This window comes from Vipera ursinii (genome assembly GCF_947247035.1).
Source record: "Vipera ursinii genome assembly, chromosome: 10".
NCBI classification, from domain to species: domain Eukaryota; kingdom Metazoa; phylum Chordata; class Lepidosauria; order Squamata; family Viperidae; genus Vipera; species Vipera ursinii.
The window spans coordinates 1,164,906-1,184,068 of NC_139520.1; the positions used below are offsets into that span (position 1 = coordinate 1,164,906).

At 46.0% G+C, this 19,163-nt stretch overlaps 1 protein-coding gene across 5 annotated transcripts in view; it reads right to left on the reverse strand.

The window, feature by feature from the left end:
- SETD6 (SET domain containing 6, protein lysine methyltransferase) overlaps nucleotides 1-19,163 on the reverse strand; it is a 43,668-nt gene that overhangs the window by 7,418 nt on the left and 17,087 nt on the right. For 4 of the 5 annotated variants that reach the window (XM_083370499.1, XM_083370501.1, XM_083370502.1 and 1 more), the window contains 2 exons: nucleotides 13,662-13,804; nucleotides 10,533-11,300 (listed from right to left, as the gene is read on the reverse strand). In XM_083370499.1, coding sequence (XP_083226625.1) covers nucleotides 10,992-11,300; nucleotides 13,662-13,804 — 452 coding nt within the window. In that variant the 3' untranslated portion in view covers nucleotides 10,533-10,991. Of the gene's footprint in view, nucleotides 1-10,532; nucleotides 11,301-13,661; nucleotides 13,805-19,163 lie in introns of those variants that run through there. The other variant, XM_083370503.1, reaches the window with a different exon arrangement.

Consider the following 19,163-nt stretch of genomic DNA (forward strand, 5'->3'; position numbering starts at 1 on the left):
TGGATGTGCGTACATCTAGTGGACAACTTCACAGACATTAAAAGCTACCCATGTAAAACTCTCAACTTGGGTATGGGTGTCCAAGTGCAAGCAATGCTCTAGAAATTGGGAGGCCGGTGTGTGGTGTAGTTGGTTCACATGGTGTGGTAGGATGGAGGGTTTGCTGTCACTGTGTGTTGGGGGGAGAGAGCACGGGGGGGGGGAGGCTCAGCTAATCTCAATGTACACATGTTGTACTTTGACAATAAAGGTTTATTATTATTTTTATTTATATACTTACAAAATGTGTAGTGCAACCAAACCAATAAGGGCTGTAGCATATATGGCCTATACGTGTGTAGAAAGGTATTATGTGTGCCTTGATAAAGCCCACCTAATGGAATGTAGTCCCATGTTCCTTGATATTTATATTGAGACAGGCACCACTGGCCAGCCTCATGAGTACCAACCACATTAGTACATCCAACAGGCACCAGGTGGTGCAAACTCAGCTCAAGAATGTAACAGCCCCAGCAATGAAAAATGACATGAGTTGTGGCATAATGATAGCAGCATAATTTTAACAAATATTTGCAACATCAGGCTTTCCATTGCAACCCTAAAGTTGCCAGCTGATAGTTCTCCTGAGCATTTTTTCATATTTTTAACAGAATAGCAGTTGGAAGGGACCTTGCAGGTTTTCTAGTCCAACCCCTTGCTTAAGCAGGAGACAACCATTTCAGACTACTATCCAGTTTCTTCTTAAAAGCCTCCAGTGATTGAGCACTTAGAAGCCTCCAATGATAGAACTTCTGAAGGCAAGTGCTTTCTCCTTGATTAGTTTCCATCCATTGCTTCTTGTCCTGCCCTTGGGTGCTTTGGAGAATAGGTTGACCCAGTCTTCTTTCTTTCTCATATATTGGAACACTGCTATCCTGTCATCCCCGGCCATCATTTTCACTAGACTAGACATATCCAATTCCTACAATTGTGGTCCATTGAGTGTCAGGCAGTATTTGAAAAGCTCAAGTGTCTTTTCTCTGCAGAGCCTGTGAGAACCATTAACCAGTGGAACCGCTTCAGAAGTTGTGGGTACTCCCATCACAAATACTCTCCAACACAGAACGCAGGTGGGCAGTGTCGGAGAATGAAGCATATGCCCTATGGTGGGTGCTCATCACCTGGAGGTACTTCTTGGAGGGCAGTAAAACTTTTAAGTCTTGACAGACCATAAGAACTTAGTCTTCACCATAATAAAAAGAGAACACCCACAAAACCATCAATAACATTTTTAAAGGAATCCAGTTTACTAGAGAAGAAAACAACAACTCACTAATAGGCTCTATTATGCCACCACCTATAATAATAATAATAATAATAATAATAATAATAATAATAATAATAATAATAATAATAATAATAATAATAATAATAATAATAATAAATAATTAATAATGATGATGATGATGATGATGATGATGATGATGATGATGATGATGATGATGATGATGTTGGAAGGGACATTGGAGGTCATCTAGTCCAACCCCCTGCTCAGGCAGGAAACCCTATACCATTTCAGGCAAATGGCTGTCCAGTCTCTTCTTAAAAACTTCCAGTGTTGGAGCATTCACCACTTCTGGAGACAGGTTGTTCCACTGGTTAATTGTTCTGTCAGGAAGTTTCTCCTTAGTTCTAGGTTTATTTTATTTTATTTATTTATTTAGTTAGTTATATTTATATACCGCCCTATTCCCTGAGGACTCAGGGCGGTTTACAGGGAATTAAAAATCCAAAATACAAAAATTAAGAACCAAATTAAAAAATATTAAATTAACCCTGTAGTCAGTTAAAAAGAACCCCAAATTAAAAATTCCTCCTCAGTCTGGGCCCGAGAGCTCAAAGAGCCAGGTCTTCAGGCCCCGGCGGAATGATCGGAGGTCGGGGGCAGTCCTCAGCTCCACCGGCAGCTGGTTCCAGAGGGCAGGCGCTCCCACCGAGAAGGCCCTATCCCTGGGTGTCACCTGCCGGCAATCTCTCACCGGCGGAACCCTGAGCAGACCCTCCCTGTGGGAGCGCACTGGGCGAAGGGCGTTTGATGCCGGCAGCAGGTGTTCCCTCAAATAACCCGGACCCAGGCCATATAGGTTGCTTCTCTTCTTGACTAGTTTCCATCCATTGCTTCTTGTCCTGCTTTCAGGTGCTTTAGAGAATAGCTTGACGCCCTCTTCTCTGTGGCAGCCCCTGAGATATTGGAACACTGCTATCATGTCACCCCTCACTCTTTGTTAAACTACACATACCCAATTCCAGCAACCGTTCCCTATATGTTTTAGCCTCCAGTCCCCCAATCATCTGTTTTTTTTATTTTTTATTTTATTTTAATTCCATTTATATCCCGCCCTTCTCCGAAGACTCAGGGCGGCTTACAAGCTTAGCAGTAGCCTTCATTCTATGTATATGCCTGCTTATTAGGGCTTTCATACAGCCCTATTACATACAGCCCTATTACATATTACATACATACATACAGCATTATTACAAAGTCAGCTTAATTGCCCCCAACAATCTGGGTCCTCATTTTACCTACCTCAGAAGGATGGAAGGCTGAGACAACCTTGACCCTGGTGGGATGCGAACCTGCACTAATTGCAGGCAGCTGGTGTTACCTAAGGAGGCATTAGTCCACTGCTCCACCAAGGCTCTTTTTTTTATTGAAAAGTTTTAACATACAGTTTATCTTTAACAATCCCCCCTCCCCTCTCCCTCCCTCCCTACCCCTCCCCCCCTCCCCCCCCCCGACTTCCCAGAGCTAAATACAAGGTATATAAAAAAAACAATCATAAACAACCATATACTAACAACCATAAACTCTAAAATCCATCACTCTCTAGCTTCTACAGGATAATACAAACCTTAATGATATTAAATATATATAGAGAAAAAAAAGAAAGAAATAAAGAAAGAGAAAGAGAAGGAAGACTTATTCAAATACTACATGAAACTTCTTAACCCTATATTTGTTCTGGATATACTCAATCCATTTTCTCCATTCCATAATATAGCGTTCTTGCGAGTGATCTTTCAAATAAGCCGAGATCTTTGCCATCTCTGCCAGGTCGGAAACCTTTAAAGTCCATTCTTCTATGGTCGGCAGTTCCTCTTTCTTCCAATACTGACCTATTAAAAAGTCTTGCTGCCGTAATTAAATTCAACATCAACTTAGTGTCCACAACCGTAGCATCTGTGATTATTCCCAACAAGAAGAGTTGCGGGCAAAACTTTATCCTTTGCTTGAAGATCTTCTGCATATTCCACCAAATTTTTATCCAGAAGGCCTTAACCTTTTTACAAGTCCACCATACATGAAAATATGTTGCATCTTCATCACCACACCTCCAACATTTTGGTTGATAATTTGGATACATACTTGCAAGCTTTTTAGGATCTAAATGCCATCTATAAAACATTTTATAAAAGTTCTCTTTTAGATTTTGAGCTTGAGTAAATTTTACGTTCCTCACCCAAATCCTTTCCCACGTGTCCATTGTAATAACTTCTTGAATATTTTGGGCCCATTTTATCATACAATCCTTAACAAGTTCTGTTTCTGAGTCAATCTCTACCAATGCAAGATATATCCGTTTAATATGTGCTGGACCCTGATTTCTGATTTGCTTTATCAGATTTTCGTCAGTCATTGTAAAACCATTTTTCTGATCTTCTTTCCACCTTGCCCGTAGCTGAGTATATTGAAACCAATTCTGAACAATCTTCTCATCTCGCAAGAGACTATATGATTTCAAACACCAGACATTTCTTTCCAAGCTTAGAATCTCCTTGTACCTACAAGGAGATTCTAAGCTTCTCCTTGTACCTACAAGGAGATTCTAAGCTTTAAACATCATGTTTAAAACCAGCATGTATATTTTCTATTGCGTGTTTTGGAATTGCCCACAATGGTATCTTACAGTCTAACTTATGTCTGTACTTCTTCCAAACTCTCAGCAATGCCTGTCTTAAAATATGCACTCTAAACACATTATCTACCTTCTTATCATACAACAAATATGCATGCCAGCCAAATAACAAGTCATGGCCCTCAAGATTTAATAATCTCTCTTGTGTCAAATTAATCCAATCACTTATTCCTGCTAACGCAGCAGCTTCATAATATAATTTAAGATTGGGCATTTTAAGACCACCTCTCTCACGAGTATCCTGCATAATCTTGAGTTTAACTCGTGGCCTTTTCCCTGCCCAAACAAATTTATTGATACCTCTCTGCCATTCCTCCAAATTAGAATCTTTCTTAAGAACCGGTATCATTTGAAATAAAAATAAGAATTTAGGCAGGACATTCATTTTTACTGCTGCGATTCGCCCCAACAAAGACAGTTGCAATTTTTCCCAACTCTCCATTTCTTTTTGGATTTTTCCCCATAATTTTTCATAATTATTTTTATATAATTTTGTATTAGAGGGCGACAAAAGCACCCCCAAATATTTGACCCTTTTAACAATCTCAAATCCAGTTAACCCTTCTAAAAGGGCCTTTTGCGATGCTATCATGTTTTTGGCCAAGATTTTAGTTTTTTGTACATTAACTTTAAATCCAGAAACCTTCCCATATTGCATTATTATCTCCATCAGGTCCACAACAGAGCTCTCCGGCTGGGTCACTGTAACAACCAGATCGTCTGCGAACGCTCTCAATCTATAATCCTGATCTCTAATCTGTATACCCTTAATTCTTTCCGAATTTCGTATTTTTACCAATAATATCTCCAATGTTAACACAAATAACAAAGGCGATAGCGGGCACCCTTGCCTTGTACCCTTCTCAATATTACATACTTCTGACAAACTATTGTTAACTATTATTCGAGCTGTTTGTTTTTGATATAATACCCTAATTGGTTGCAAAAATTTATCCCCAAAATTCATTTTATCTAAAACTTTCATCAAAAATTGCCAATTCAGTTGATCAAAAGCTTTTTCAGCATCTAAAAAAATTAGCGCCGCAGGGATCTGGTTGTTCCTTTCCAAAAATTCCAACACATCAACTATATGCCTCACGTTATTTTTCATTTGCCTACCACTAATAAACCCAGTTTGATCCCCATGAATCACCCGTTGCAGAACCCTCATCAATCTATTAGCCAGCACCTTAGCAAATATCTTGTAGTCTGTATTTAATAGTGATATCGGTCTATAGTTCTTCACTTGAGTAGCATCTTGGTCTTCCTTCGGAATCAGAGAGATAAAGGCAGTTCTCCAAGATGGAGGCACCTTTCCCCCTCTCTGGATTGTCTGGAACAATTCCTTTAATGGTTTAACCATCTCTAATTGTAAATTTTTGTAGTAGGCCGCAGTCAAACCATCTGTACCTGGCGCTTTGTCGACCTTCAACTCCTTAATTGCTGTAAATATTTCTTCTTCTGTAATCAATTGATTAATGCCCTCTTTTTGTACTTGCGTAAGAACCGGGATGCTAGCATTCTCCAAATATTCATCAATGTCTTTTTCATTAATCTTCTCCTTAGCATATAATTTAGAATAAAAGTCCACAAAGGCTTCCTTAATAAGATCCTGTTGAAACACTACCTTCCCCTTATGTTCAATTTTGTCTATGTTAGAAGCCCTCTGCTTTTTCCTTAGTCTATAAGCTAGCCATCTACCTGGCTTATTAGCATTGCAGAAAGTATTATGCCTGGCAAACCTCAAGTTGGTTGCCACTTGATCAGCCATTAATTTATCAAATTGTCCTCTTAATAGCTTGATAGCCTCCTTAATCTTCACATCCAATGGATTCAAAATCAAAGCATTCTCTTTTTCCTTAATTTCATTCTCCAATTCTTTCCTTCTAGCTTCCAAAGTACGTCTATGTTTGTTATTCATATATATCAACACTCCTCTCATATAGGCCTTGCTAGCATCCCAAACCATATCCATAGAAGTATCCTTATTCATATTAATTTCAAAAAAATCCTTCATTCGCTGTTTGCACTCTTCCACATTTTTCTGGTTTCTAAACAAATTCTCATTTACGCGCCATGAGCGCCTATCTCTGTTGTCCTTATTAATCTCTAACCATACTGGGCTATGGTCAGAAATAGCTCTTGCACAAATCTTTACCTTCTTAATCCTAGAAAAAAAATCATTAGTCAGCAAAATAAAGTCAATCCTAGAAAAAGATTGGTGTCTATCAGAAAAAAAAGTATAGTCCTTTTCATGCGGGTGTGTGTCACGCCAAATGTCTCGCAATTCCAAATCATCCTTCATTTCAAAAAAAGACTTAGGCAGTCTGGCATGACACGGAATACGCTTAAAAAAACCAGCCTTATCCATCTGTACGTCCAAAACGCCATTCCAATCCCCCATAAAAATAAACGATTTGTATTCCAACTGAGTAAGCTTTGTATGAAGTAAGCTAAAAAAGTCAGCCTATTGTTGTTGTTGATTAGGAGCATACAGTCCAACTAAAAGCATTTTTTTGCCTTCTAGCAACAAATATATCATTACGTATCTTCCATGCTTATCTGCTTCAATTAAGTCCACTGTTATAGCACTTTTAACATAAACAACCACTCCGTTTTTCTTATTCATTGCAGAGGCAACAAATTGCGTACCCAATCTTGAATTCAATAAAAACTTTTGGTCCATAGCCCTAATATGCGTTTCTTGCAAGCAAATAACATCAGTCTTAAATTGTTTTAAATATTGAAAAACTTTCTTTCTCTTCTGAGGCGAATTTAATGCATTGACATTCCAAGTTAAAAATTTAGTCGCCATACTTGTCGCCCCGAAGCTTTTGGAGCACCTCTTCAATGGCCCTGTCTCCTTTAGGCCGCGCTCCTCCCACTGCCTCGCTGTAAGTGCGCTTTGAAAGTTCCATAAACTTCTGCTGGTCTTGTTCTTTTATTTGTTTTGCTCTTTTTAAAGCAGCACGCGTCACCCTCAGCTCTCCAACATCAGCCAACAAAGTTGTAGTTTGATCCCCTCCAGCACCATCCTCCTCTGTCTGGCCATCTTCAGCTTCATGAGGTTTTTCTTCACCAAATCCCTTTGCCGCTTCCAGAAGTGATAGTGGGGTTGCTTTTAAAACATTATTGTAGAAATCACGCGCCTGTGCCACAGTAACCAGACGGTATCTTTTACCTTCATGCATCGCCACCAGCCCAACTGGAATCTCCCATCTGAACCTTATATCACGTTGCTTAAGTTCCTGCACAAGAAATGCAAAGTCCTTTCTTCTCCTTAAAATCTTTGGAGGAATTTCCTTTAAAACCAAAACTTCTTGGTCAGCAACCACTACTTTAGTATCATAGGCAGCTTGAATAACTTCATCTCTAATTTCTCTCTTTGTAAAATAAACCACCACATCTCTAGGTAACGTCCTCTGTCTGGCAATCCATGAATTTACGCGAAAAGCTTTATCCATGCATCCCTTTATTTCAGATGCTGGCTGACCCAATACTGCTTCCAGAGCTTCAGAAATCAGCTGCTTTAAGTCTTCTTTAATATTTTCTTTTAAACCTCTGATTCTAACAGCATACTGCATCTGGTGAAACTGAACAAGGCTTAACTCTCTGTCCATTTTGTCTCTTAAATCTTCATTCTCCAATACCTTTACTTCTAATACAGCATTTTTTGAGTCAAATCTTCCACTTTTTCTTCCAAGCCTTGCACACATTCAGCCACACTTTCCACTGTAGACAAAATGTCTACCCTCATCGCACTAAATTTCTCTTCCATCCTCTCTTCTATTCTCTCCTCCATTTTTGCCAATTTATCACCCAATGTTTCTAAAATTACCTGGGCATGCTTTTCAAGGGCATCTTGTAAATCCTTCGATGTCAATGCAGCAGGAGGAAGCAAGGCTTGCAACGATGTCTGTTGCACTGTTCCAGCACTCCGAAGAGTTTTTGAGGGAGGTTTAGCCGCCATCTTTTACTTTCACTTGTGACGCACTTTCACTTTAAGTTTAAAAAGTCCATTAAGCTCGAGAGTAAAAATAAAGATCCTCTTCACCTTTTCCTCTTGTACCGCTCTGCCTGCTCCTTTTGTTCCAGAGTCTTTCCTTCTGGCAGGGGTGGTCGCAAACGCCTGGCTCTGCTCCAAGAAATCCGGAGCAGAGACGCTGACCAGCTGGGAGCAACCCAGGCTACGGGGGAGTTCGATCCTTCAGCCGCCCAAGCTTTAAACTCAGGCGGCCCCGGAGAACTCGACCCCTACCTGGGGCCTCACCCCCTCCTCTTCTCCTGAGGAGGGGGCTTCAAATTCACCCGAACAGCTGATCGGCGCTGTTTCGGGTGAAAACTACACAGCTGAGCCGCGGGCAGCCCGAAAAGGCTGTCTCCGGTGCCGCGCCGCCACCGGAAGTCTCCACCAAGGCTCTTATTTGTTGCTCTTCTCTGTACCCTTTCTAGAGTCTCGACATCTTTTTTACATCATGGTGACCAAAACTGGATGCAGTATTCCAGGTTACTGCATTGGATCTAGCTCATCACAAAATGTCATGGTTCCAATAGATGAAACTGTTTAAAAGAACTTCAAGGAAAAATGTTCTTCCTTAGAGAACATTTTATTTAGGAAACAAAATATCAGCACATACATAGGTGAACCCAAGACTAAAAATCCCCTTCCCCTGGTTACAAAGTTACAATTGCAATTCCCATCCCAATGTGCTGTCATAAATCACATTCACCAATTGTTAGAAAAAGTGGGCTCTCCTCCCAGCTCTCCAGCCCGCCAAAATGTTATGACCTCGATTCTCATACATACAAATTGTTTTGGCTCACTGAGAAATTACACATCCCCCCATCCCTCTTCCTTCATCTAATATCTCTAAACAAAAAATGTGGCAACAAAACAAAAATGAAAATGGCTTCAGTTCTGTTTGTCACAGCATTGACATTTGCCTCCCCTTAAAAGAAAGGAGAAATCCTGCAAATCAAACAAGAACAAAAGTTAAGAATCCCCCCTCGGTTTGTTCGGATGTTTATCATAAAATTTACGTATCAGTCTGTCAGCTTTCACATCAGTATACTTCATCCAAGTGGCTTCTGATAATGGATATCCCTTCCACTGCACTAAATATTGCAATTTCCCTTTATACAATCTTGCATCAAGAATACGCTTCACTTCGTAATGAGTCTCTCCAGCTACCACAAGCGGGCCAGATGCTTTCTTGGGAGGGGGTCTCAGAGTTGAATCTGTAAAAGGCTTCAACAAACTGAAATACCAGATGATTTTTTCCTAGAAGACAAGGGAAATATATACTATATATACTACACACACACACACACAAATAACACACACATACAGACACATATATATACATACACATACTAAAACTCCCTTGTCTTCTAGGAAACAATCATCCAGCATATACATATATACATACATACTCACTCACTCACACACACACACTCTCTCTCTCTATATATATATATATAGAGAGAGAGAAAGATAAACCTTTTCCCTCACACAAAATGACTTTTGAGGTGCTCTTATCAGTTTATTTTTTGTAAGTTTCTGAGGCTTTTTTCAAAGCTTTCTTTGCATTATCCCAAACACCTTTCCAAGCAGACACCCATTGATCTAAAGTCTGAGAGGCAGTGGGGTCCTGGGGATATTCAGGCATTGGAATGAAATCCCTCCCTGTGGCTATCTTGAATGGCGTAAAACCAGTACTGCTGTGTAGTGTTGTTATAAGCCACATCAGCGAAAGGAAGGAGACCAATCTGTTCGTTCGTTACTTTGCTCTGTACACCGCCCTGAGTCCTCCGGGAGAAGGGTGGTATATAAAACGAATAAAATAAATAAATAAACATAGCATCTAACATACTGTTCCACCATTGCGTTTGCTTTTTCAGCCACCCCATTCATAGACTTTCACTAGGCTGCAGACAGTCAAAGTCACACTTGCCACCAGGCAATTTTAAAGCAGCGCAGATGAGACTGGGTGAGATCTACCTCTCTTAAATCCTAACTATTTTCTTTACCTGTATAAGCTGCCTTAAGTACCTTCCCCACTGTGGAGAGGGGAGATTTTACCCCTCCCTCTAGAAACAGCGGCGACTGAATATCCAGGGGAGTTTAAAACATTGAAAGAATAACTTGATCCTAAATGGAATTCTATTTTTAAAGTTTGTGGACTAAAAGATTTTCTTATTGAAGATTGGGGGTTTCACTTATAAGAAAGAAGCAAAACTGAAAAGATTATAAAAACTTCGGATTTAAAAGAAAACTTTTCAGGGTAGGGGCAACATCTTGTGGCTAAACCTGATACTACAATTTGTTATTGTTTAAAAGATACTTGGCCAGCAACCTTGAGACATCAGCTGAGAGAAGCCCAGCTGTGTTCCTTATTCAGTGACAAAAACTTTTTTTGGCATTCCCTGATTGTAAAGCTCTTAACTTAATATATTACCAAGAGAATATGGATGAAGATCAGGAACAAATTCTCTCCATGTTGAAAGCAATTCATCAAACTATTCTTACAGCTACTGATGAAATGAGAGGTTATAGAAAAGATGTCAGCCCAGATATAGAAACTAAAACTTTTATTACATCTAAAAAAATCAACTACACAGAATATAACAGAAAAGGTGGAACAATTAAAGATTATGACAGAAGATTCAACTGATCCACAAATACAGTCAATGGAAAACCCAGAAAAGAGACTGACAATATGGAAAAAGGAAAAGACTTTCTACATAAATCAGAATGAACCTGAGGATCAAGAAGAACAGGCTGAAGAGAAGATAAACAGTTCAGGACAACTACGTCAAAATAAAGAGACATTTGTTAGTCCTCTCAAAAAATGGCAACCAGATGTTTTTCTCTGCGTCAAACAATCTATATAACAATACAGATTGTTAGGTCCTTGAGGAAACAAACTCCATCCATGGAATTTGTTTTTATAGCCTATGAAAACAGCCTCCATCTGCTTAGAAGCCTCATTCTGGCATTTAGGCCCAAAGATTGCCACCCTCCAGCAGCAGCAGCTACTTTGTCAGCTCAAGTAATTGATGCAGAATTTTCTTCTGGCCATATCGCACTTGGAGGGCAAATTGTTCCCGGCGGCTTAATTCCAAATAAGCCTGCAGGTCTCCCAGCATCGTTTCCTCCTCCTTCAAGCCGGAGGAGAAAGCCTTCAGCGTTAGTACTGTGGCATCAAAGAGAAGCTTCTTCTGAGCAGCACTCAGGTTGGGTATCATAGTAACTGACTGGATCAAGCAAGTGGTCCCTTTTCCATCAGTCTTGGCCTCTTGGTCTTTAAACTCTTTGAATTCCTCCACAGACATAGTCAGCACCTTCAGTGAGACACACAGACATACCACCCCCAGTTAGAGATATCAACCGAAACCAAAGTTCACCAGGCAAAACCACTTTTGGGTTTCAACCTAAAACTGCTTTTCTCAGTGGATTTCAAGCAGGCCATTTCCCATCAGTGAAACAGCTCATCTTTTCTTAAAAAGCTTCCAGTTTCATCCCTTGCAGGGTTTTGTCTTACATGCTGTATGTGTATATGCATGTTGCAAGACAGTGAGAACGCTTGTACAGGAGAAGAGAACCACAGTATAATCGAGGACTTAATGGAATATTTTGCAAAACTCCTAGCTAAATGTAATGCATATATTACCATAATGGGAGGAGATGATAATTTTCACAAGTGGAAAACTTAAAATACTTCTCCGGTAAAATGTAATAGCTGTGCCATTCTGCAGTCACATGTTTTTTTGTGCTGGAAGTATATTTCTACCTTATCAAACAGGAAGAGAAAAACATCAGTAGGGATTCAGTGGGTCTTGTAATGGCTCTTGTGATGGGAAGGTTACATCAGGTCAGGGTTATTGGGTGGTGAACTGCTGGGGGGCGCTTGCATGGGTTGATTGAGGGTTGGTGCTATCTCTGGTTGGCTGTGTCTGTTGATGGTATTGCTTGTGGAGTGCCAGGCTTCGATGGACTCACAAGGATGGCAGGTGGTAGCGCGGCCAATGATTTTTGTGTTGCTCCAATCAAACTGGTGCTGTTTGGTGTCGGGGTGTTAGAGATTAAGGATTTGGGATTGTGGCGCTTGACTGCCGCCCAATGTTTGTGGATCCTGATTTTTAATGGATGTGGAATTTATCCTTCATAGAATTGGTTGCAATGGTTAAAGTTGATTTTGTAGATTACATTGTTTCCTTCATCCTTTTTTATCTTGTCTTTGGTTCTGGATAATTCTCTGGTTTCTCTTCAGATCGTATAAATCTTTCGCCTTTTAACCCTACCATAAAAGGGGTGTCAGAAATGACAGCCAGAATTTTCCAATAGCAATAGCCCACAAACCCACAGCCACACTCCACCAGGAATTATCCAGAACCAAAAACAAGATACAGAAGGATGAAAGAAACAATGTAATCTACAAAATCAACTTTAATAATTGCAACAATTCTACATGAAACTAACATCATGTCAATTAAAAACCACGATCCACTAACAAGGCTGCCAGTCAAATGCCACAATCCCAAAACTTTAATCTTTACCCATCTCAATCCCAAACAGCACCAATTTGATTGGAGCAGCACAAAAATTATCCGCCATCCTCGTGAGTCCATCGAAGCCTGGCACTCCACAAGCAATACCATCAACAGACACATTGACCTACAACCAGCCTATGAACCCCTCAGAATCCAAATCAACCACACAGCCAACCAGAGATAGAACCAACCCTCACCTGATGTAACCTTCCCATCACAAGATCCATTACAAGACTCACTGATAACTCACACCTGACCCATCACAGACCCTCACTTGGCACACCCACACCCTTATAAACAGAAGAACACTGACACTGACATCCCCTAAACTCCACTGAAGATGTTACCTAGCCTGTTAATGAAACATTTGGAAACCAACCCTCAGAGAAAAATTCAGAGAATTTTATCCCCAACAATTTTACCAACCTTGGAAGGATGCAAGGCTGAGTCAATCTTGAGCCAGTGAGAATCAAACTTCTGGCAGTCAGCAGAGTTAGCCTACAGAGTTAGCCTGTAATACTGCATTCTAACTTCAGCGCCGCCACTGATTCAAATCCAGGAAGCCCCCACTGGCATTTGTGGAACACCTGCCCAACAACTTTAACATCAATTCCCAATGGAAAACAAATGATAGGAAGTGATAGGAAGACATATAAATGACCCCACAAAAGGTGCCAGTCTTTGAACACATCAGCAATGGATATATTGCTGAATGGATTCACCCACACAGCCTCTGCTGGGATTCCCTGCATAAATGGGCCTAGTATCCTCCCCTCAGTATGACTGCTCCCACATCAAATTGTAGATCACATCATGAATGGCTGAAAGCTGAGGGCATCTACCTGTCCAGTATCTGATTTCTTTCATATAAACAATGCTGCACTTCAATGGTTAGATGGCCTAGATCTTTTTAACATTTTTATTTTATTGTATTTTATTCATCTAGGTGAAATGTTAATACATATTGCTAGTCCCTGTATGATATGCCAGCCGCTAAATAAATAAAGCCACAGCTGATTCTCTTGAAATGTGAAAAATTAATTCTAGACTTTCAAAATTAGAGCAGCCATAAAAGCATAAAGCAATGTGCATCCAACTGACCAAATTAGCTGCTTAACCAAAACAATTCCCAGATTAGGTTAAATCACTGACCTGCAATGTCACCGAGAGCTCCTCTTCAGTGAAAACTCTCTCCCAGCCAATCACAAAAGCCCCTTCCTCACCCACCATTTCCTGACGGCAAAGGAAGTCCCATTGATCCAGGACCAGTTTCTCTTCCACGTCTGTATCTGTGGCTGATTGAATAACATACAGTCAGAATTAGTTCTGGAATGCAAAACTGAACTTAGAAAAGAAACAAGCCTGCCCTTCTCTGGTTTAAAAACGTTTTGTCTTCCTAGTTTAACTGAAAAGTGGCAAAGTAGCACTTCTTTCCTACTTAGGTGTCATCTAGTTGGTTGTGAAAAAATACCTTCTTGATATGTTAAACATGACTGAAATGTGGAGGGGAAGTTTCCATGTTTAGCACATCACTTATCAGAAGGAAGAGGTGGCTGAGATGGTCCCTCAGCTTAGCCTGGCTTTCTGGGCAAGATGTTCATTTTGTCTTTTCAAATAAAATATATATAAAAAAATAACAGAACTTCCAGTTTGCGTCACAGCAGGATGAGATGCAGAAAGGCAGGGCTCTGCCTTCTGTGCCCAATTTTGCCCTGCTGAGGGCCCTAAAAGGGTCTGAAATCACCCCAAAGAAGTGATGAAGAGGACGGGTGCCTTGTTGATGATCCATTGGATCCAAGGAAAGCCCTCCAAACTGGCAGGGAAAAGATGGGCTACATTCCTGTGGCAGGCCATTAGCTGCAGACAACCGAAGAAGAAAAAAGTACCAATTAATACATCGTAAACAGCATGTTTGGAACTGGGTGAGAATATTGATCCTTTCTTTACTATTTTACAACTGAATTTCCTGGAAAAGGCTCCCAAGAAGCTAAAAACCTCTGAATGTAAACAGAAGCAGTGTTTTAATTTCATGGGGGACAGAAACATACAATATTGAAGTGGAAGTAACATAAAGCTAGTTTTGATAAATATGAGAACTGAGAAAACTTAAGATTTTCTCTTTGAAAAAACAACACATTGACGCGAAATATAAGAAATCAATCCTTTGTTTTAGAGTGGAAAATGGAATGACATCTAGTGGTGGATTTGTGTATAGCACTATAATCTGCTTCCTAGCTGGGGAGAACAGCTGGCAATAAAGCAAAATATTTTGGCACACTTATCACCCTGATAAGGCTTTTATAATGAAAGATATGATTTAGAACTAAGATTGCATTTTTTCTTTTTTTGATATGGGAAATATGAAGATAAGAGGAGGATTGATATGAATAAAACCTTTAGCTATATAAATGTACCGTATATACTTGAGTATAAGCTGACTCGAGTATAAGCCGAGACCCCTAATTTTACCCCAAAAAACTGGAAAAAGTTATTGACTCGAGTATAAGCCGAGTATAAGTATAAGCTTGGCCCCTTCTTAGCAACATATCTATATTCTGTGCCACGACGAGCTGCTCGTTGACTCCGCCGGTGGCTGTTTCTTGCCGCCTCTCAGCTGATGGAGCTGCACGACCACCGGCAGCCATCTCCAGCCTTCTCCCAGCCATCTCCAGCCTTCTCCCAGCCGCCCCCGTTCACCCCCCCGACCGTGGGTGCGGCTGTGGGTCCGGCGTTTGCCCGCCGACAGAGCTGATGGGCGCGGGCGTGGCCGGGCTGTCTCCGGAGCCGGGCAGGTTCCACCGGCTGGGCTCCCTACGGCTGCCTCAGCAGTTGGCGCGGCCGCGGGTCCGGCGTTCGCCTGCTGAACAGCTGATGGGCGCGGGCGTGGCCGGGCTGTCTCCGGAGCCGGGCGGGTTCCACCGGCTGGGCTCCCTACGGCTGCCTCAGCAGTTGGCGCGGCCGCGGGTCCGGCGTTCGCCTGCTGAACAGCTGATGGGCGCGGGCGTGGCCGGGCTGTCTCCGGAGCCGGGCAGGTTCCACCGGCTAGGCTCCCCACGGCTGCCTCAGCAGGCGGCAGTCAAGCGTTGTTTCCCTCGCGTGTGTGTGTGTGTGTGTCAGACCCGCGGGAATGGCTGGCAAGGAAGCGGCGTCCCCCCCTCCTGTGTGTTGGGCCCACGGGGCTTGACACAGAGAAACGCAAATGCCGGACTGCCGCCACCTTTACTAGCCATTCCTGCGGGTCTGACACACACACGCACGAGGGGGAGAAACAACGCTGGACTGCCGCCACCTCTGCCAGCCCTGCAAGCCTCTGCCGCTTCTCCAACGTGGAGATTTCCAGAGGTATTGGACTTCCAAGGAGACGCAGACTGCAGGGCAAGTCGGCCGAGTGCCTTGGCGACATTCCGGCAAGGCAAAAGGCACAAAGGGGGCAGGGGTCCCTCAGGCCGGCTGGGGAGGGGGAAAGCGCCTGCTCTCGGCTGGCTTAACCCAGTTCCATTTTGCAAGGCAAAAAGGAGCCGGGAGAGGGAAGCAGGGAGGAGCTCTCCGCCCACCCTCTCTCCTGCGTTGAACAGCGCGAGTACACATGCTACGTGACTGGAGACGCATCCCTCCCTCCGGCCAGCTTGTTCTGCTCTCGCTCCGTCCGTACAAAACAACTGTTATCCAGCTTTATTTACTCCTGCCCGAGCCAGCAGGGCTTACGTTCTCCTATTCTCCCCCTCCCCCTCACTGGAGCGCTGCCTGCCGCCTTTATTCCCCCCCCGCCCCCTCCGCAGAACAAAGGAATGCGAGGCGCCGAGGCAGCGCCCTCCAGCCAGCCCCTTCCAGTGCGCGCGCTTCTCGCCCAGTCATAACAACCAACGCCTTAAGGACTGCTGCGAGTCCTCCGGCTCCCTTCTCCGGTCGCCGCAGCCGCCGTCGCCCTCCGCCCCGGCAGAGGCTTGCAGGGCTGGCAGAGGTGGCGGCAGTCCAGCGTTGTTTCTCCCCCTCGTGCGTGTGTGTGTCAGACCCGCAGGAATGGCTAGTAAAGGTGGCGGCAGTCCGGCATTTGCGTTTCTCTGTGTGTCAAGCCCCGTGGGCCCGACACACAGGAGGGGGGGACGCCGCTTCCTTGCCAGCCATTCCCGCGCGTCTGACACACACACACGCACGAGGAGGGAAACAACGCTTGACTCCCTAGCAGACCTTCCCTGCGGGATGTGCTGCCAGATGTCAAGCCCTACGGGCTCGACAACACAGTGGGGATCGGGGGAGCACGACCGGTGGCAACTACCCAGCATCAGAGAAGGCCCAGCTGCGCCCGCGCCCATCAGCTGTTCGGCGGGCGAAAGCCAGACCCACGGCCGCGCCAACTGCTGAGGCAGCCGTGGGGAGCCCAGCCGGTGGAACCCGCCCGGCTCCGGAGACAGCCCGGCCACGCCCGCGCCCATCAGCTGTTCGGCGGGCGAACGCCGAACGCCGGTGAAACCCGCCTGGCTCTGGGGACAGCCCGGCCACGCCCGCGCCCATCAGCTGTTCGGCGGGCGAACGCTGAACGCCGGTGGAACCCGCCCGGCTCTGGGGACAGCCCGGCCACGCCCGCGCCCATCAGCTGTTCGGCGGGCGAACGCCGGACCCGCGGCCACGCCAACTGCTGAGGCAGCCGTGGGGAGCTCAGCCGGTGGAACCTGCCCGGCTCCAGAGACAGCCCGGCCACGCCCGCACCCATCAGCTGTTCAGCGGGCGAACGCCGGTGGAACCCGCCCGGCTCTGGGGACAGCCCAGCCACGCCCACGCCCATCAGCTGTTCGGCGGGCGAATGCCGGACCCGCGGGCGGGCCAACTGCTGAGACAGCCGTGGGGAGCCCAGCCGGTGGAACCCGCCCGGCTCCGGAGACAGCCCAGCCACGCCCGCGCCCATCAGCTGTTCGGCGGGCGAACGCCGAACGCCGGTGAAACCCGCCTGGCTCTAGGGACAGCCCGGCCACGCCCGCGCCCATCAGCTGTTCGGCGGGCGAACGCTGAACGCCGGTGGAACCCGCCCGGCTCTGGGGACAGCCCGGCCACGCCCGGGCCCATCAGCTGTTCAGCGGGCGAACGCCGGTGGAACCCGCCCGGCTCTGGGGACAGCCCGGCCACGCCCACGCCCATCAGCTGTTCGGCGGGTGAACGCCGGACCCGCGGGCGGGCCAACTGCTGAGGCAGCCGTGGGGAGCCCAGCCGGTGGAACCCGCCCGGCTCCGGAGACAGCCCGGCCACGCCCGCGCCCATCAGCTGTTCGGCGGGCGAACGCCAGACCCATGGCCGTGCCAACTGCTGAGGCAGCCATGGGGAGCCCAGCCGGTGGAACCCGCCCGGCTCCGGAGACAGCCCGGCCACGCCCGCGCCCATCAGCTGTTCGGCGGGCGAACGCCGAACGCCGGTGGAACCTGCCCGGCTCTGGGGACAGCCTGGCCACGCCCGCGCCCATCAGCTGTTCGGCGGGCGAACGCCGGTGGAACCCGCCCGGCTCTGGGGACAGCCCAGCCACGCCCACGCCCATCAGCTGTTCGGCGGGCGAATGCCGGACCCGCGGGCGGGCCAACTGCTGAGACAGCCGTGGGGAGCCCAGCCGGTGGAACCCGCCCGGCTCCGGAGACAGCCCAGCCACGCCCGCGCCCATCAGCTGTTCGGCGGGCGAACGCCGAACGCCGGTGAAACCCGCCTGGCTCTAGGGACAGCCCGGCCACGCCCGCGCCCATCAGCTGTTCGGCGGGCGAACGCTGAACGCCGGTGGAACCCGCCCGGCTCTGGGGACAGCCCGGCCACGCCCGGGCCCATCAGCTGTTCAGCGGGCGAACGCCGGTGGAACCCGCCCGGCTCTGGGGACAGCCCGGCCACGCCCACGCCCATCAGCTGTTCGGCGGGTGAACGCCGGACCCGCGGGCGGGCCAACTGCTGAGGCAGCCGTGGGGAGCCCAGCCGGTGGAACCCGCCCGGCTCCGGAGACAGCCCGGCCACGCCCGCGCCCATCAGCTGTTCGGCGGGCGAACGCCAGACCCATGGCCGTGCCAACTGCTGAGGCAGCCATGGGGAGCCCAGCCGGTGGAACCCGCCCGGCTCCGGAGACAGCCCGGCCACGCCCGCGCCCATCAGCTGTTCGGCGGGCGAACGCCGGTGGAACCCGCCCGGCTCTGGGGACAGCCCGGCCACGCGCGCGCCCATCAGCTGTTCAGCAGGCGAACGCCGGACCCGCGGCCGCGCCAACTGCTGAGGCAGCCGTAGGGAGCCCAGCCGGTGGAACCCGCCCGGCTCCGGAGACAGCCCGGCCACGCCCGCGCCCATCAGCTGTTATAATGCTTATAGGCGTAAGCAAGTGCAAAAACGTTTAGATATTGAGGAAGAGATTAAAACTAAGGAGAAAAAGTTCATTTTGAATCCATTGGATAATAATTTAAAGATCTCAATACATTTATTGAAAGAACAATTTAATATGCTATTGGCTGATCAAGTAGCAACTAATTTGCGTTATGCCAAACACAATACTTTTTGTAACGCCAATAAGCCTGGTAGATGGTTGGCTTATCAATTAAGGAAGAAACAGAAATTACGTACTATAGACAAAATAGAATATAAAGGAAAAGAAGTCTATCAACAAAATTTGATTAAGAGGAGTTTTCTAGATTTTTACTC